The sequence below is a fragment of the Liolophura sinensis genome, chromosome 9 (assembly GCF_032854445.1).
Source record: "Liolophura sinensis isolate JHLJ2023 chromosome 9, CUHK_Ljap_v2, whole genome shotgun sequence".
Lineage (NCBI taxonomy): Eukaryota > Metazoa > Mollusca > Polyplacophora > Chitonida > Chitonidae > Liolophura > Liolophura sinensis.
The window spans coordinates 24753181-24774326 of record NC_088303.1 but is presented as its reverse complement, the minus strand read 5'-3'; the positions used below and the strand labels follow the sequence as shown (position 1 = coordinate 24774326).

Sequence of the window (21146 nt, the reverse complement as noted above, 5' to 3'; positions counted from 1 at the left end):
TAATTTAAGAGAAGCCAACATGTTAAATTCTACTTTTGTTTTTTCGTTATAATTCTGGTTATCTGTATATATGATATAGGGCCTACATATATATTTAATGGCATTCTTGTTCATTTACAAACAAAGGCAATGGTAGGGCCGACACTAAAAGCAAACGAAGCTAATAATTATTTACACTTAGGCCTATCTTTGTTCGCTTTTGAAAGAGAGGAAGAAAAAAAAACTATGAGAACAGCAAAACACCAGGGGTTGCCATGTATGGTCTGAATAGCGTTAGCAAGACTATATCACTACAATATCTCCAATCACAGAAATTGGAGTCTTTATGCTGAATTAATTTCTGCATCGTTGTACTTTATATTAGCATATTTGTTTCATCGGTGGAGCAGGCTCTATGTACATGTGTGTGCCGAAGACGCTCTTTATATACGGCAAATCACAGCATTTGGACACCGGCCGGCCTACCTATCGCCAAAGAAAGCCAAATCTAGTTTTAGGCCAGACTTCACATGTTAAACAAGACTGAATAAAATATAGTACCATTAAAACACAAAGATATTTAAATGCAAAGTGACAAATATATATATATATATATATATATATATATATATATATATATATATCAGATCGGCCGAGAGGAAAAGGTAGGCTGCAGAATAATTTATACAACTGTATTTATACACATGCAAACTCGAGCCTATCACAACACCTATATATGCATATACCTGTTTGCACGAAAGTGAAATGTCAGAGTGTGGTAACATTTAAATTTTTGATGCTGTAAATTATATTGACCACAACATTATTAGAAATAAGCCTATAGGAGTTAAGTCATATGTGGACGAGAACCAGAGAGTCCTTTTCTAGGAATATGGTTTATGACACCTGTATGTTTTGGATATAGACATGTACATATATGACTGTTGTCTATGAATGCACATACGGCGTTTGTGGTTGACCTTTGTACTCTGACCTTGTTTAACCTCGATTGTTTTACATGGGTACGGGTTAAATATGCCTGACCCGGCAAATGTTCAACAGATCGACGTTACAGCAATAGGATAATGTTTACACCTGCACGCCTCACCAACATAATCCCCTCATGCGCTCTGGCACACTTCTGCGAAACAATACGTCACGTTCACGACACATTCACAGGTTACACTGTAAGAAATACACGACCTAATCTCCATGTATGATGTCAAGGAACAAATCTTGTTAAGATATAGGTTGTACAGGTCTACCACACATGTAAAGAACGCCACGGTATCACTTTCCTTGCCTTTTCCGTTGCTATATACGTCATTGTTTCATGCAACCCGATTTCCCTCACCATAATGATGGCACCGTCGTAAAAGTGAAATCTTGCTGAGTACGGCGTAAAACTCCAATCAAATAAATAAATAAATCAAGACTTCATTATATAGTAGCATGTATGTCCCAGCGTAAATATGACAATTCACAGTATACGACCATCCTGTTAAGATAGTCTTTGGCTTTGAGATTCATGGATGCGGAGCTTGTGCATGCTTACGCACGGAAACCACTGGACAAAACATATTTTAGTAGGATTCATGCATACGGTGCGCTATTTTGATGCAGTCGTCATACACAGTGTGTCAGATACAGTGGTGTGGCAATATGAAGGGGTCCTATAGTTCATGTACAGATATGTTCTTTGCTGAATGCTCCGTCGAAGGTAACCGAGCTAGTCTAACGGCACAATGACAAGTGACAGTGTCATGTGGTGTCTGTAGGGCATGATTTTGTAGGAACACAGCATGTGTGTTCGGTGTGGTATGTTGGTGAAGCAGCATTCAGTACCTTCGTGTGAAAGTAAAGGAATGTAACTGGGCCTTATTCCAATGAACCGAGAACATATGAAACTCTCAACATATGAAACGTTTACGCATATGAAACGAACACCTGTTGTAAAGGACACCAAACCTGACACTTTTCATAAGGTGAGCCACTAATTCCCAGTCACAGTCACACAGACATTATACCCTTTATGCTTTTGTGCTGTTACCTGAATGCCAGCGATGAGTTCGAAAGTATTTGAAAGTCGAGATCCACGTGCATGGCCCTACAGTTTCGTAGCGTGCAGCGATTCTTCAGATCCCCATGTTAAGGTTCAGAGTGCACGCACGGTTCAGTCTTGGTTGTTGACTCACGTTAAAGTGACAGTGATTTTCTGCTCTTGCTTAATTGGGTGAATTCGGTGTAGACACTTCTCTTGATAACTTGGGTTGGGTGCACAAGTAGCATTTGACGATGGCCCACGGGAACAGGTTTTTATTCATACTTGAGTAGCCTCTTCCAACAGATGAAATGCCACCATCATTCATTCAAAGAAGCTTCAAATCTTGACTAAAGCAAAATTCCAATGGCTCCCCCCTTGTAATGCTGGAGGAACACTACAATTGGCAGTCAGGTCCAGCTCATGCTTGCTTCCTCTCCGGCCGTTCCTCTACCAGCAACATGCGGATGGTCTTGGGTTTCCCACATGCTCTGCCCGGTTTTTCCTACCTTAATGCTGGTCGCCGTCGTATACGTGAAATATTCTTGAACACGGCGTAAAACCAATCAAATAAATAAATGAAATCAATGGGCAGTCTTTCAAACATGGGCAATCCTGTAAACTTGATACTTGATGTAGTGCTGCTCCCAAAAGCAAAAGCTTCATCATGACTATATTTCAGCATTTCATTTTGCCATCATCCATTAAGTATAGACAGTCTCCAGGTTATGGACAGTCTTTGGAATATGTCCCTTCAGTTGTGGAAATATGGACAATCTTTCAAATATGGGAAATCTCTCAAAAATCTCGCAAATTCAAAACAAATATATGGAACATCAGTCAAATATGGACCACCCTTCAATCATATGAACAATATAAAATTTGGACGAACTTTTAGATATGGATGACCATTTAAGCTGAAGTCACTTTTTGAACAGAGATCTTTGTTGGTCTGCTCTTTCAAACAAGCTGTGTATCTGCTTACAGGTTTTGCTTTATTTGACCCTGACAATTTCAGTAGCCTTTTGACCTTACTTTAATTGCGGTTGCCAATATACCAAATGAACTCCGCATCGAATTCCTGCCATGCAGAGGTGTATATATATATATACATATAACAGTTCGTGTGTGTTAGCTATCTAATCGTGCACTTACAGATAACATTACGTGAACTCAGACCAGAAGTCGAATGGCGGAATTAACTCGCGTCTGGGATGATTGCAATTTCGGCTATAAATATGGCCCAATTTTCGCTTATCCTTTCTTTCATCAACCAATGAATTCCCCCTTTTAACGCATGCTGATACGCTTTATGTGAATTATGGGTCTCCCCATTATAGATTGACACCAGACCTAACCTTGCCTTAGTTAAGCAGCTGTGCTTAATCACATGCAGGCTATTTTACGTGGTCACCCGCAGAGCGAGATCGTTTACCCCACCCGTCATGGGTACAGGCTTGTGACGAAGACCCCAACAGTACTTATATATAACGGTAAACCTTGTATGACGATGAACTTACGCCTGTAGATTACGTCTGACGGCATCTCCAGTAGTTAACAGGGAAAGTGAGGAGTAACACTTCTTTCTAAGTCCAACAACTGTCTGTTCATACTCACGAATTAAGCCAAGATGTTCCCACACTGACTTTTTATTGGGTAAGAACACCGATTATGGCCAAAGCACAAGTTCAACATTCTCCATTTCCGTCTCTGGAAACTTCCATGGTTAACTGTCGGAAACACTTCCAGGTGTGTCTATTATAGTATCATTTTGGCCTGTTTTGATAGTCACAGATTACCAAGTTCCAAAACATTCAGTAAGTAAATTATGTATTATCGCAATAATAATTTTATTGAAATAGTCCTTAAGGATGTATTGTGGAACCTATGGTACACTTGTAGATGTAACTGGCAGTGGAAACTTCTATATACGGTCTTAATTTCAATACACGTCATAAAAATGTATATGCAACCATTATAACGCCTTTACAAGCTTTAAATAAACGTAACGTACATTTGTGAGAGCTCGTGATTGTTCACCACCCTCCATTCTCTGTTAGGAGAAAGTATTTATTAAACGGCTTCCGATGAATATATATTTCCGTTTAATATGAAAATAAAGAATATTGACAACTGAAGATAATGCTTCATATTCAGTACATGGATCAAAAACCATGTTAACTTCTGGCGATAAAAGCTTTCGGTATTATCTCGTTCATGCAACGAGACAATAGACTTGTGACATGCATACGGTGTTGCCTCACTAAGGCATCGAAGACATCTGAGATAACAGCAAACCTTTGGGCATAGTGAGTTATCACTGCGCTAATCAGTCCATACACTGCACTTATAAACACAAGCAAAAAGATTACTTTAAATTTGCAAAGTCTTTGAAGAGATCCAGTTTGGGTTTGAACCCGCGAAGTTCAGCACACATGTACTCGCCATGGCTCTATATTACACAGATATATTGTACATGCATATATGCATCAGCCAAATACCACCAGATTACAAGCATAATATATGAAAATGTTGCCTGCTTGACATGATAGAAGAGTGGGTCTCTTGTCGCACTGATGCCCTAATTAGTAGGTCTGTTGTAATTATCGCGTTTGGCCGCGTGCGCATGAAACGATTGGCATTCTTACACCGTGGGTTAATGGTAGGTTTGCCAACAAAATACAACATATATGGCTTAGATAACCTTGGTAAACGACACGTACATGCACATTCCACAGGAAATAAATAGTCATTCCATGTCATGCATAAATTATACAGGACAGAGCCAGGCTTTCAAAGGTTCGCCTTCATATGCCCGCAAACACCAAGGTTCAATCACCGCATGAGTTATATACTGGAAACTTTGATTGGGTTTAACTTCGTACTCAACAATTTTTCAGTCTTATGGGTCCTTGGAGTGCATGTAATGTGCCTCCATGTTACAGGACGGATTTTCACCGCCCTTTCATCTAGTGCTGCTTCACTGAGATGACTTACCGATTGGACGTTTTGAAGATTATACTCGTGGTATATTATTCACAGTTATACATTTTGCGGCACGCGCTACAGACCCTTTTCAAGACTGCCTAAAGGGGCGCGGAACTGGTGGAGTGGGCGACAAGAGCATCCAAGTACAAAAGCTGAGGGCTCAGGGCCACCTAGGCCCCGGAAGTTACTGAACCTCATATGGCACAAGATGTATTTTAAGTAATGTTCGGAGAGTAAAATGAGCACGTGTAACAAATATGGACATATTCCAAGCCAAAGCTACATTGCACGTAAAATTTTTTATTCGGTCTTTCGTGTTGATCGTGTGTGCGTGAGGGTAGCCAAGATATCCTCTCCACATAATATATAGCAAAGATGTCCTCTTGATAATTTTTAATTACCGGGGGTCTGTAGGTGTTCATGCAGACGATCTTTGAAAAAGTCTCGTCGATACGTCCATCAGGACGAAGTCACGGTGGTGGACATACTAATTACAGCGCATACGTCGCTCTCTGCGTTCGCTTTACATCACTGCCACCAGTACCAACTTTTATACATAAATCTTGAGTAATGCCGAGGTCACTAGGGTCACGGTGATGAGGCAGAAAGTTATGTTACAAAAAACAAAAACGCTATCTCAACATTAGTTTCTTATTAAACTTTATACACAGGAATTCTCTTTATCTAGAAAATGTACAACATGATTCTAACCAACAACTGAAACAATTGTATTGATGAATTCTGATTAAATAGTCCAGCGCGAGGACAACGGTGATGAGTCTAACCAAGCCCACGTGTGTCCCACAGGCTCTAAAGGTCAAGCTTGTCTAGTGGTGGCAGGATATAAAGCGAGAGCATAAAGAGTGGCACATGCGCTGTAATGAGTAGGGGTGGTGGAGAGGAAAATTTACTGGCTAATAGACATCTATTATCTAGATATAGTGATTTCGCCATATGGGTTTGGCCGGCGGAGTTTTACATCGCAAATGCACTCAATATATATGTATATGAAGTCAAGAGAATTACGCATAAAGTTCCTGGTGCTCACAACATATAACGTTCATATCTATGATGCCAAACTGACAAAGCCACACATCACCGGTGTGGAGTAGTTACTCGTTCTCTTTGTTTATCATGGTTTCTACAGAGCAGCTCACACTGCAAGGACGGGTCGTTTCCCATGCAGCCCCATTCCTCCTCCTCCTCACGTCCCCTAGTCAGCTGTGAAGTGCCTTAGAGAAAGACAGCTGAGTATAGTTGTCTGTGTTGAATTTTTTTTGCCAGCCTGTATATTTTGGCTACGCCGCAGGAGAAACCTCAACCTCGACTCTTCACGTAACATTCCTCGCACCTAATGTATGTGTGCTAGTTTCAGAGGCTCTGACTAGAGCTTATGCACGCGCACCTCGAGCTTCGCCAAGATTTTCGTCCTACTGCTATAATCGATCATCGATTTGTGACGGAGGAACCAGTGACCTACATTCAAGTCCTAGAAAACACCGATGATGGGAGCTGTATACCACACACAGTTCTTAACAAGTAGGGCATTCCAAAAAGAACACACCGTTGGGACAGCGAGAAGCTCTGCATATCGCATACCGGTTTACCTGGCGCTTTTACATGCATATACAGCGTGTACATATCTATGAAATACCAACTTCCGACATACTTATAGACCTCTACCGTAATTGTTCCAAGTCTTCGTACACCTGTGTGTCCGGAATGTTCCGGAAATCACTGTTCTATTCGTTTTGACATAAATCTTAACCCTCAAGTCTTTGCTATACTGATAAAAATCTTGTTATATTCTATGCCATTTCTTAAAATGCATTGATCAAACGAGAAACTCCAAAAATGCAATGGCCTGGAACAACTTCTTTACATAACTTTATCAGCGTGTTGCACACAATGGAGATTCCTCAGAATACTTAATTATTTCCACCAGTTCCTCAACTATAAAAGCATTATTTTACTTTATTATCTCAAAATTAACACAGGCTATACACTGCAAGTATGAGGGTCTTTGTGACTTTTCGGTTACTCTTAATGTTTAGATAATACTTAAGTTGGGGGAGGGGGAGTTAATTTGTATTTTCTTCAGGTTATCATGAATCAAGTTTTCAATTTTTTATTTAAAAAAAAAAATTAAAAGTATAAAGGATAGTCCCACGCAGGTAAAATACACCGTCATTCTGTTCGATGTATATGTCCACGTCAAATCTCACATGGATTTTGGGACCGTTTCGGTGTTACTCTTTATGCAACAATTTAAGCGCCTTGTATACAAACCCGTCGTAAAAGGAGTTTCCAATTTAGTTAGTAACAATCAATCGCTAGACTTAAAATGGACCCATTTTGTTCGGTAAAATAGCCGATGATATCAAGGCAAACAGTACCTAAATGTTGATACATATCTGACAAATATCTTCAACTATAGCATATTATTACCAGTAACAAGATAAAACTGCAAGTTACATGTATATAACAACTGAAAAAAAAAAGAACAAGAGCCGAGAACTTGGTAAATGATCTACGATGCCGCTGACAGACGATGCAGTGGTTGTTTGGAAAAACGTCCGCCTTCTGAGGGGAGACACAATAAAAACACGATACAAGCACACACACAGACGGTGTATAGTTACGCTGCATGTATGGCCTAAATATGCTACAGACGACCTCGAAGAAAAGCGCGCCTTGTCGCATACCAGATGGGATATTCTACTGCATCGAAATACCAGCATCTGCTCAGTGCAAGTATAATTTTTACTGATGACAGTACAAGAATAATGTTTCGTGAAATAGTCTGTCTAGCGACGCAGACAAAGGCAGAAGGGAATCACCTAAATACAGCCAATCTGAGATTGTGGGACCCATCTAAAAAACAACTGCCCTAATATACACAGTACATTACTGGAACATTACATTCCACTGGCTTCTGGACAAAGTGTTTCCCATTATGAGACAATTGTTCAAATAATCCATTTGATGTTTAATGCTTCTTTGCCCATGGGTTTTTAACCCATCAGGTTGTCCTCTTATCAGGGTCTTATCATGAGTTGAATGGGTTGAAGAACCTTTAAAGAACATTGTTCATGAAGTTTCTTTAAAGAACCCACATAATGTCCAACTGAAGCCAATCGAAGAAGCGCATATTTAAAGGTTATCTGACGCCGTCTTCCTTTGGGTAAATAAAAATGTCTTTCTATCTATGTCCTTAGGACTCTTCTAAATTCCTCCCACCTCATAACCCTGATCATCGAATAAATGCTTTATCTATACTGATTTCCTGATATTCCTGCATCAGGATACCTTATCGAGTTTTAAAGGATCGGACATTAAAAAAAAAAGACGAAATCGTTTTAATAAAATGGTGTTTTCCATTTAAGTATAAAGGCGTTGTTAACATTTTAGCGTGTTATATGACATATAAGATCACGTCTTAGTCGAAATTAATTCAGCTGTTATATATGTAAGAAGCACAAACACACGGATTTGCAACGGAGACTAAACCCAAATAAATACAGTATGACCAATGACTGTTATACTAGTCTTTCCCTTTAGTTCATTCTATGACATTTGCCACCTGTTCAATTATTTTAAGGCTTGCTGGAAGATATTAAACTTCTGTTTGTAAACAAATCTGAACTTCCTTGAGTTAGATTGAATCTTGCTTCCACCCCCGCCTGTAACGGTTGCTATTTCACCAGCCTGTATGCCCGACGGGTGGAGATATGTAAATATACTCCCCACCGGTGTATAAGGTTGTTTATAAGTAACGGCGCAGTGAGGTGTACAGGAGTGAAATTAAGTCATATATAGAATATGGCTGATTAAAGCTCCCGTTAGGTCTGTTCAAATAATGCATACGTTTGAAATAGCAATACACCGACAACATACATGCGCGGAGCCAATGGACATTTAAGGGAAATAAGCTTGGTCTGCTTTAATACTTACATGCCCGACCTCAGCTCAGCTTTGTTCAACATGGTCCAGTGAGCAAGCACCAAAACTACTGTTAAAAAAGGTTTAACGGCTGTCCAGCGCAAGGATCCGCACACATCCATAATAACTGCTTTACGGGTACACAATCTCACGTGCGATAGAATTAAAGATTATCCACACTCTTTGAGTGGAGATTTTCTGTCCGATGAAATGAAATTCACAAATGGCAATATCACATCCAGCGCATGGAATCTTCTAATACCGCTGTTTTAATGAAATCAGTCCAAGATATCCGTAAATTAACCTTCCAGCTAACTTTCTCCGCACACCTGTATTGTTATAATCAGTACAGTTCCTTCACAAACACGTAAATAAAAATAATGCAAAAACAGAGCACAGGTAAATCCGTATGAAAATTAGATCCTGCGGACTTCAAGTCCACCTGGATCACAACACTACAGGTACATTTGCACCTGTGAGGAACACGGTGATTACCGCCAAAATCCAGGTAACTTGTGGCTGTTAAAATGGCCCACTCCAGTCGCAATACACGCCGCTACTCACAGTCCTCATTTTCCCGCAGCCCGTCCGAATGTCTCCAGTATTTAACCACCAGCTGTAAAGAAATTTCCTAGCGGCAAGTTCAAGAACAACTGCCGTAAGTCGCAGAGCCCAACAGTTTGTGCCCGGCTTTGAGAAAGAACAAAAACAACTCACGCAAGAAATGCTCTCATAACGCAGAAAGTGGGAGAAACAGTCTTCGTGGTAAATTACACCAAGTAAAAATGCTCTCGCTTCCACGTCCTAAATATAAGTGTAGCGGTAACGAGAAAATGTTGCAAAACTGTTAAGCTAACGAGCGGCGAAGTAACGCGATGTCAGCTGTCTTCTGCGGTATATATAGATTCAAAACCTCATACAACCGTTTCCCAGCGTCGAAAAAAAGTTCACCCTTCAACTATGCCAGGTCTTTCTTCTTGCAGTCCCACTAGCAGATAATCCAGAATGGAATAAAATACTGGCGAGAGTAGTCCACCGCCAGTGTACCTTCAACACCCACGTGGGGAGGATGCAGTCACTGATTGGAACTGGTCCACGGTAGGAGCTCTACGGTGATAAGAAATTCCAGCTGTCCTCGACGAGCGTGCATTCTCTGCGGCGGACGACGATCGGCACACTTCACCGTGTACCGTATCTTCCCTCACCCTAATAAACTAGACAGGGCGTAAAGAGTAGCCGATGACTTGCGCTGCGCTATCACCCAGAGCCTAACTTAAATCTCACATTGAAACTGACACAGTGGGGAATGCCTGCCCATTCAACTCGAAAACGAGGCTTCGAGGAATCCCGGGTCAGGGTTAGCGTGCTGTCATGCAGATCGAAAATATTACAATATATGTGACATGAAAGTGTCACAACTTCACGCTAGTTTTCAGCAGACCTCGTATTTTTTCTTCTTTTCTATTACCCGTTAAACGTCTTTCTTTGGCATGAGAGAGGCCATTCTATAATGCAATATTCAAAAAATATTTGATCTTTTTTTCTTACGTGGAATTGCTATCATGACTGTAAACAGCGTAAACGCCCCGTTTCTTGTCACAGTGCTATCCAAAATAGTTTAGCGTTATTGGATAGGTCGGGTCTTTGTTACCCATCTCTTTAATGACATAGGTTGCCGTTTTCCAGACTGATCACGAAAAGAGACTTTTTCAAGCCTTGTTGAACTTTTTCTGCTTGCAGTGGACTAGTCCCGGGACTGCTATACGGGCCACTGAATTGTGCTTCTGTAGCGGACAGGTAGGACTTTCTCCGCTTAACACTGAGTATAGGTTTAAATTCCCCATATCGCGCACATCTCACACGTCAAGTTTGCATATAAATTGCCTTCTTAATTCTTCTAAAATCCGTCCATGTTTATTGAATTTTTTTTTCGGTGCATGCCAGGGAATCGATGGAGGCGCAGGCCTTCTACAGGTGAGGGAGAGTCTGTTATAACCCAGCTGGGTTCATGCTCATTACTGTGTGGTTTAACAGTCATGGTCCACACTAGGCGTACGTACAGTCTTAAAGGGGCCGAGGATGTAGCAGGTTGTAGTATAGGGTTGGTTTAACCTAATAGCAGACACGTGTTTAGGCCAGCCTTCTGCACTTCACTGTTTTCACAGCATATATTCACGGTCAAATATTATGACCTCATTGTTAGACTGAGCAGGGTCATGTATGTGAAACCCGATAAACATGGTAAATTTTCATACTTTATAACAGTGCAAGGACTTTGGGCCAACACGTATACTCTGTTGAAAAGCGTGACCCCAAAAAATGTCTTATTTCTTAGACACTAATCACAAAATTAGATATACAGAATATCAAGCTTGCATATAGCAGTCCTTTATAGGTATATGCAAATTAGATGCTCTAAATTTTTTTTTAAATAATGTTCCAAACGTCGATGTAAATGGGGTTAGTACACGACAAAACCATATTTATTTAACTGAATCTGAATTCAAGAATGAACTGAGAACTGAGTGAATGTGTTTGACATAAGGCTTAATCGGGTGTTACGGTGTTCGTACCTCAGTGCGTTTAACATCTATTATTGTAAACGACATCTCAGTTTATTTCTAATCGCTTATTTCATGACTATGTTCATGTTGATCAGTGTTGGAAATCTTAGTGCCGGTAAATCAGCAGCCTTTGTCAGGTACCTGACAAACTTCCCAACTAAATCGCAACCGAAATGACGAGAGTGTGATTCGAGCCTGCGACATCATTATTAAAGGTGCCGCCATTGGCTACGCCAAGACCAACGCTTTATATAAGAATGAACCGGCAACAGTCTGCGTTTTGTTTAGAAGCGAAATAGAATTGGGAATATAACGAGAAATTATTTGAATTCCTTAAACATGACACAAATGAAAAAAGTGGCAGTTACATGCATACATGTGCTTGTGTAAATAGCAGTGACATGTAACGTAATCAAGAGTTACTGTCTAAACAGGGTCAAAGGTCATGAGCGTTAAGTCCGTGATAAGCTTGTTGCACAAGTGCAGATTTGACCTGTTATACATGCACACGACCCCTTCTTAAGATCAAATATGACAAGAGCGGATTATCCGTTTATAGGAACAAGATTTACATCTTTTTTTATAAGTCTGTTTGCATGTAACGGTGTAGCCCAGCAGGAGTTAAGCGAACACAACACCGCAAGGGAATTTTGATGTCTGTCAAGATTGCAAGAGTAATGTCCTAAAATAACGAGTTTTTGATTTTTTGTGGTTTTTGTTTGTTTGTTTGTTTTTTCCCCGATGTACCCAATTAAAATATTCATCAGCGCAAAAGACGTTCTGCTGCATTTCTATCATCGATTGTTGCATGGGATTGCAGAGACTTTTCACGTAAAAATGAAATACATTTAAAGTTTATTATATGAAGTATAACCTAGCAGGGCATAGTTTATTAATAAACCGACTTTTATACAGCCAGCTCGTACTGACTGTTGTTCCGCGTATTAAGTAGATGCACTCTTTGTCATGTGTCTTATCATCTTGCACAGACAGGATGAGGAGATATGACTAAGCCTATTCAGAGAACATACGTAATGAGCGCATATATAGACTCTATATGCTACCAAGCAAACTTGGATATTTTACTTCTATCTACTTTTACTAAGGAAATGAAATCATGTGCACACATTTTCATAAATGAATGTTGATATTTTGTGATATTTTGTCATATAGGTCTATATGAACTCAAGAAGTGCATATGATGTGAATACATTAAACCCCAAGCAGTCACTCACTCACTCACTATGATGTGAATGTGTGGATGGGTTTCATGGCATTAGATTCGGTATGTTTAAACTGCTGGTTTATATGAAGACTTTAAATAAAAGTTGTGCCATGAAGTGCGATAGTATCACACCTCTTCAGCGTTTGACAACTAAGACTGTTAACAACATGGGGCCACTGAAAGCAGAGAAGTCAACTTCGAACCTAAACCACAGACACTAAGACACTGAGGTTAGACATATGTTTGAGACAACATGCCAAAGACTATATATATTGCAACCTTACGCCTGGAAGTTTATCAGCGATCTCAAGGGCGCGGGGGTATCCTCTTACCTCCAGGTGAGTTTCCTCCATTTTAGACTTAATCATGCATATACTGTCATGTAAGTGTAACACAAACTGATTTAATGAAGCAAATACTGACAAAATCAAAATAACTATACAATGTAAATGATACAGCTAATAGTTCCGAACTCGTGCCTTGACTGTTTACTGGTTCAGAAAGAGGAAATCTTTGCCGGAGAAATCCGGTTCTCAAAATCGGTGTTGATAAATTTGCTCTGTGTTTAATTGTTGTGTTGTGTTTCATTCTCGGTGTCATTGCTGATATACCGGCCCCCGATAGCACAGTTGGTAGAGCGTCCGCTTCGGGAGGCGGTAGATCCAGGGTCAATCCTGGGTTGAGTCACACCTAAGACCTTAAAAGAGGAAGTTTGGCGTTCAGCATGAAGGGATAGTGCAATGACTGGTTAACCCGTATCAGTATAAGGGCTCGGGCGGGACAGCTTACTTTCCTTCGGTAAAGCGTCTCAGTAAAGCAGCACTATATAAGAGCGATGGAAATCCGCCTGCAAGAAGAAGGCACATTACATGCACTGTAAGGATTCCTTCGTCGTCATATGACTGAAAAATTGTTATGTACGTTAAACCCCAAGCACTCACTCACTCACTCATTGCAGTTTGGATATAGAACTCTGTTTACTATACTTGCAACCTTTTTTTTTTGGCGTGGTTTTTGTTTAAATTAATTAATTACAGTTTCTCCGACTACTACGACCATTGGCGGCGGGAGGTGTCATTCCATGACTGGCGGCTGACATAAAAATGCTACATTTCTACCAATGAAATGCCACCATTTCAGATGGAAATACACACTGTACAAAATTGTTCCGGTACGTAAACCTATACGATACTTGGCACATTTATATGTCACAGTTATAACCGAACAAACATAATTATTTCTGTTTTCCAAATGTATACCATCACAAGGCGTAGAATATCCATGGTCCATATACAATGTGACAGACATGCGGGTTTAATGACTGCTTATGTACAAGGCTTCTGTGCGACAGTTACTAGACATTTGGCGTCTTCTGGCACGTGGTAGAATGGAATGTCGACTGCAGTATAACGGCTGAACAGGGAAAGCTGAGTCACGTGATTTACGACCATTAACTCTTAATTAATCGTACGAATTACATAATAGCCCTTAATTATTTCATGCCATGTAACAAAGTAGGCCTGGTTTAGAGCGCTCCATAGTAAATCCACACTAAACTTGCGCTTTATTGCGATTATTCCGTTTTCTGTCTGCCTCAGGCTCGCGAACAAAAGAAATGGTGCGGTAAAGCGGGCGCCAAATGTCACCATGTCGCTGCTCTCATATTACTTCCTGTACTGTAGTTGCTTATATTGTATTCTTGCATAAACTAGGATTCTGGGCTAAAATGTAACTATCATGGCATTCAGCAATGTAGGCATTACGTCGATATGACCGTTACGTGCTTGTACCGTTGGGTGGGATTCCTACAGTTGGACCCATCATCCCCTTCTTTTCATGTTAAGGTTTACTAAATGTGATGAAAATACAAAATTTTGACTGGACCAACGACGTCCAGTAAAATGCAATTAACATCACTGAAATTGTTTTACCTAATTCTGCTTAAGCCAAGTTGCTACAATTTACCCATTTACTTTTGAGTCTTTGTACATGATAACCAATACCCACCACAATGCTGCCCGCCGTCATATAAGTGAAATATTTTTGAGTACGGCGTAAAACACCAACCAAATAAATAAATAAATAAATTATAACCTATAGTCTTTTATATCAGAACCAGTACACTTCCTCTCCGGCCGTACATGGGAAGGTCTGGGGAAGCCTGTGGATAATCGTGAGCTTCTCTCGGGCTCTGCTCTTTTTCCTTCCACCACAAAGCTGACCGCCGTCGTATACCAATTAAATGAACAAATAATAAAAACATAAATAAGCTTGTACGGACAAATCTTCAACGTCAGTACATTGCCCACAAAGTGTTCCACAAGAGGTACCTAATCGCCGTTTTAGTAAAGATACATGGTCACAGCGAAGAAATATCAATGTTGCTGTGATGAAACCTAAACCGGTTAATAAACCAAGATTCTCCTGGGGCACTAAGCATTACAATTTCAACGAGATTCCTATTAGAGTTACTTCCCCTGAAAAAATATAGTCTCCAGTAGTATCGATTGATTAGTTATATAAATTGTTTAGTTGTACTTATTTTACAAGGAATTCGGATAAATGGATGTTAGATGTTGAGATAAGCATCAATGACCTCATATGTTCCTAAACAACTTATACAAGTATAGTAGTGACGGACATGGATTACGTCCAATCTATAGAATATATCAAGTTCAAGTTTGTTCTCGTAGGCGTCGTTTCTTTGCAAAAATATATGCATCAAAAACTAAGTATAACCCATGCAACTATTGTAGCTTATCTGATCATGTAAGCATCGTTTAATTGCCATTGGAACCACTTCGGTGGCCTAATGGTTAGAGCGTTCGCCTCGAAGTCGGGAGACCTTGGTCACACCAAAGACTTTCAAAATGGTGCTTGTTGCCTCTCCACTTGGCGCTCAGCACTATGAAATTAGAGCAAAAAACAGGACTGGTTGACCCGGTGTCAGTATAATGTGAGTGGACGGTGTGCCATGCCTTGTGTTTTCGGCGACAGCACTTTGGCGGCATGGACTCGCCCTGTCACAAGGGGACAGAGTGTATGTACACACATCTAATGGCTCCTTGTCATCATATCGCTGAAAATAGCTAAGTACGACGTTACCCCCAAGCAGTCATTCATTTAATTGCCATCGGGTTCATAAACTTAAGTATATCATACACAGGAATGTGCGTGATCGAGTAAGCATAGCTTCATATAAATACCACAAAAACCATTTGTCATCGATTCAGGCAGATAACGTTTATAATTATATATGCATGGCATCGTTGCCACATGAACCGAATACCTTTGTGTATAATGCGTTACAAGAAGCAAATGCCGCCAAACCATGCAGCGAATGTATATATGGCCATATCCGCATCGTAAAATTGCTAGTTGACCAGAAGCTATAAACTCACCAGATGGCATTTATTACCTGAATCTGCATCTGTACAAAAACCAAAACGCTTTTCTGTCTGGCAGGATCGCCAAGCACCTTTTGTACGGCAGGGTCCTTCAGAACTCCTTTGGCTTTTGTATGAGCATTCATATGATGGAGTGCAATTGTCAAGGACTGAAGGTTCTACCATCTCCCGTTTTGACCACTTTTGCGGTTTTCAAGCACCGAAAGGACAATTTTCTTATCATATATAGCTCTCATATTTATATTTCTCGGCTCTCTAACTTCGGACCCGTCACAAACAAATTTCAAAGATCGTCATTTTTTCATCAATCCTCTCTTAAATAAAGGCGTCTACCCGTACCTTGCCATCACGCCGGTATACCACAACATTACTGGATTCCAAAAATGTGTAAATCCCCATACAAAGCTCGTTTTATATGTTGTGGGGTCAAGTGGCTGTACCACCAAACTTCTATCTACTCACTTAACGATAGCACTACAAAAAGTATAGTCATTTTGGAAAAAGTACCGTTGTACAATTGTAAAAAAATTCAGCCGTGAACTGCATGGGGATTCTTAAAAACTGCAATCGTCTCACTGAAGAACTAGAGGCCCAAGTACACGTACGTTTTGAGAACATCTTCATTTGAGATTTCCCAACGCTCTACACTGTACTACTATTCCTCACAAAGACTTATTTGACAGAGTTTTACCAACAATTTTTAATAAACCTTGTCATCGTTACATTAAAGTCAAAGGCAAAAAATCCTTCTTCAGTTCCACTGAACATAAGGGTTAGCATTCATGGGATGTTTCGATGTTCATCTATGTGAAATTCGGGGAAACCATATATCAACAATGTATAGGTATCCCATTGGGTGCAAATTGTATTCCACTTTTGACTGACCTATGTACCTGTTCTCGTATGAATTCGACTGTATGCAGAAACTATTAAAGGGTAATCCTCACCAGGCCCGATTTTTCTCATTCACTAAACGGTATATTGACGACCTGCTGGCTTTAAACAATCCATATAGAATAAAGGCTGTGGAAGATATATATCCGTATTGGCTGGATTTCTAGAAAACGACAGACCCACCATTCAGAGGGTACATGTTATCTGGACATATACTTGCACAAAAGCCAGATCAGTTTCCCATCTCATTGACTTTATAAGATGGATAGTTTTGACATTGTAAGTTATCCTTACTTGGATAGCTTTGTATAGTATTTGTTAGAGCCTCGGAATTATGTGACAATTTCGATCAACGTCTCAAGTTATTGCTGCAAAAACTGGTGTGTCAAGGTCATTCCATCAAAAATAAGAGACAGCATAAAGAGTAAAAGCAGAGCAGCGACGACAGTGTGAAAATTGGCAAATGGTCACACGTAACCGGTGAAATACAGCCTCTTGTCTATTTACCTCAGTTGAGGTTTTATTGTATAACACCATTGCTAAAGCAGAATTGGGTAAAAAAATTCCATTGAAGTTAGTTGCAAATTATTACACCTCTCTGGTCCAGAATTACTAAAAATGATGTGTTGTCATCACATATATTGTACAATCACAATAAAGCAATGCATAGGCACCAGGCCTTGGAGATGCTTAGTCCTCCAGCAGAATCCTAGTTTACGAAGACAGCAACGAGCGCCAGAATGTGGCAGTTAGCAAATGGTCACACTTGACCGGTGAAATACGGTCTTTTATGTGTTTACAAGATGTTAGTTGCAGTATATTAGACGTCACTTGTCTAGAATTACGCCTTCACCCTATGTTTCTTTGGGTGTAATTCTCTTTAACGAAATATTGGCGTAGCGTCCAACATCTCAGGCACTCTGCTCCTTGATAGAGTCTAATTCCGCTTATCCCGGGGCTAAGGGCTGTATATTCATCGTGTTGATGAGCCATATATGAACAGTTGCAATCAAAACGCAACTGAGATACATATTTTATCACATTTTATCCTCCACAACTTATATACTATAGCATAGTACACAGTTTGAATACTGATTTCACTCATTCGCGGAGAGTATTCCTTGCTTCTGTCCAACAAGACTGAAAACTGTTGACTGCTTCCCTTTTGAATGATTCCGTCCCAATTTCGTTCTTTATATACTTTCCCGGTTCTAGTGAGTTGTGTTAAACGTCATTTTGGGAACTGGCCTTGCGGTTATTGACGGGACTATAATCAAACATCGGTGCAGGCAGCAGCGGAGCTTTTTGACAGCCACATTTTTTTTTATAAGTACGATAAGCATCACCTAAGTATTGTATTTTACCAGTCAAACCATGTTTGTTACAAATGTTATTAAACGTAAAAGAGACGTCCTTCACACGTATTTAGCAAAGTAGGTCTATACAATGTAAACATCGTGAGTAATTTTATCAGTATTCGTGTTGTTTTCTTTCTGTGAGAACATACTTGCATTGTCCCTTAAGCCGGAAAAATGAACAAAAGAAATGAAGACATAGCAGTGCCTGGGGGCTTATTAGCCTAGCAGCCAACAGAACGTTGTAAAACTGAATACAGGAAACTGAGACGTCCCCAACCAATCAGCGGCAAGCTTGTCGTGATTCAGGAATGCTTACACATGTGTATTACATCCCATCCAATCAGATCCCGTGGAGGAAACACAGCGCTGGATAGATGGTCCTTATGTACCAATATATACAGATATATAAATATGCTCTTCGCCGTGACTGACTTAAAGGCGCATGTACAGAATCCAGATGAAACCCTGATTCATATGCTGGCTTCATGGTGATAACGATACACAGGAGGTCGATGCTACGTAGTCACCGATCTTCTCCTGTCGTCATGGCGTGTCGAATGTCCATTGCTATGGTCGCGTTCTGTATGATAGAACTTTTAAATACAGTTACTGCATTTCCCGCTTCAAGCACAGGGTTCCGTCCCTCGCCTTTTCCCCCAGCTTGGAAGAGAGCGTGTCAACAGAGTGTGCCGTCGGTGCCTGTTGGGGACGAGTATTCTCACGTAAGTACGTCCAGGTTACTCGTGCGTGTGTTCTGCAGCCTAACTGACCGAGACGACTTACAATGGACCGACTTCCGGTCTTGGGCTGCCAAAGCCCACAGTGTCCAGATAGCTTTACACGTGAACTGCCCAGTCCGCCACCAAGGTATCCTCAGACTACCCTGGCCAATGAAAGCTCGAAACCTTGTTTATCTGAAAGTGGAAAACTGTGCTTTAATGGATTATGAGAGGGAACTCTTGTCCGCCCACTTATTAGGATTGTCGGACTCTCTTCGAGTTTTACACATTAGCGATTGTTTAATGTATCGCGACTTGACCGCAATGGGTTTTGTTATGGACAATGGCAAGAACTTATCTAAAGATGTCTTTTGCGGGCCTCTTTCGCTCAGAAGCCTTGTCCTTCGAAGTCTCACTCACAAGTTTATCAATTTCCAGGAGAACACTAAATCTAGGTTGACGAAGTTGGACATGTCGCGCCGAGTCCTGAAAAGCGCCAAAACATTCATACCTGTATCTAATCTACAGGAAAATCCGATTATGTGCCACTACCATAGTCTCCTGCATATGGACGAAAGTGGTAATAGGTACTTGGGACGACAGCACTTTCTCTTCATGCAGTTCAAGGCTTCCTACCCGGCATTGCTAGCATACAACTTGTCAGATATCGGTGTAACCTCAGTGCCTCACGAACTAACCTCATGGCGTTTTAAGTTTCCTAAGCTACAACATTTAGACTTGTCCAGGAATTCCGTAACAGGATTTGACTTTGTGGACTACCACGGAATGAGCACAGGGCCTCCAGGTATAATAGACCTGTCTCACAACAACATCTCTAAAATCAGCAAGAAGGGATTCAGGATATTGACGCATCTGCACACAGCCACTGTGATCTTGACCGGTAACCCTTTATCATGCAAGTGTGGTGACAATAGCTACTTGTTTTCCTTATCTGCCACAGACATGGCCAAATATGACTACCTGCGAAAACTGCCCTGTTACTATCCGAAGAAGTCACGTGGGACGCCGTTTAACGAGATCCCGCGAGATCAAATTTTATGCAGGCCAACCACGCGACCATCCCTGAAACTGACAGTGTCTGTGACTTTGGGAACAATTCTTCTGCTTATTGTGGTTTTAGTGTTTTGCATCGCTCAATACCTAAAATCTCGAGGACCAAAGCCTACCGTTTCCGAGGACTTCTCACATTCGCAGCCCGATGTAGTACATGTAAACCACATCGAACACAACAAAAGCTTTATAGACAACAATGAAATGGAGAAGTTCTGAAGAAAAATCTACACTCAACCAGGATACACGTGAAGTATGCTTTGTTCACTGGTTAGAGTGGAACTATATGTCCTTGATCAGGAAAGTGGTTCTAATCTTCATGGGATTGCACGAAAAGGCAAAATCGCGCGAGACAATCGTTTGAATAAAGGGATGATAGAGTAATCAGTCTGTACCTGATTGTCATCGACGAAAGAACGACTAAGAGAATGACGTGGTCTATTTGCCTACTCCTTATGGAACCAAGTTGTTAATACCACGGTTGAACAATTATTATAAAAGATTCCACTTGTTATAGGAGAGTATATTATGTTACATGTATGTATGTATGTATGTATGCATGTATGCTTGGGGTTTAACGTCGTAATTAACAATTTTTCAGTCATATGACGACGAATGGTCATTAGGTTTGCGTATATATACTATGATCTCTTGTGACAGGGCAAATTCATGTCGCCAGATATGACACCTCAGCTAGTCACATTGTGCCGATACCGGGCCTACCAGTCCTGTTTCCTGGCTCTATCCTCTTAGTGTTGAGCCCCAACCTGCAACACCGGAGACTGCAAACCGGTACCGGTTTGATCCCGGGTCTCCTGATTTTACGCTCCAACCATTAGGCCACCGAAGCGGGCTATGCCATATGTAGGCCTGCGTACATCTGTACATGCGGAACAAATCATCCTCCACGTGATAACGTACATGGAAGCTGTAATGCTAAATTGTTTATATAGGCATT

The 21146-nt window shown here is 40.7% G+C and overlaps 2 protein-coding genes across 2 annotated transcripts in view; one reads left to right on the top strand and one right to left on the bottom strand.

The window, feature by feature from the left end:
• Positions 1 to 10139, bottom strand: part of LOC135475119 (multiple epidermal growth factor-like domains protein 6) — a 125689-nt gene extending 115550 nt beyond the window's left edge. Inside the window, exon 1 of the mRNA XM_064754871.1 lies at positions 8963 to 10139. Coding sequence (XP_064610941.1) covers positions 8963 to 9072 — 110 coding nt within the window. The 5' untranslated portion in view covers positions 9073 to 10139. The remainder of the gene's footprint in view (positions 1 to 8962) is intronic.
• Positions 10140 to 18943: 8804 nt separating this feature from the next.
• LOC135475729 (toll-like receptor 6) lies at positions 18944 to 20407 on the top strand. The gene has a single exon (XM_064755663.1). The coding sequence runs from the start codon at positions 18944 to 18946 to the stop codon at positions 20405 to 20407; it is 1464 nt and encodes a 487-aa protein (XP_064611733.1).
• The last annotated feature ends 739 nt before the right edge of the window (positions 20408 to 21146 follow it).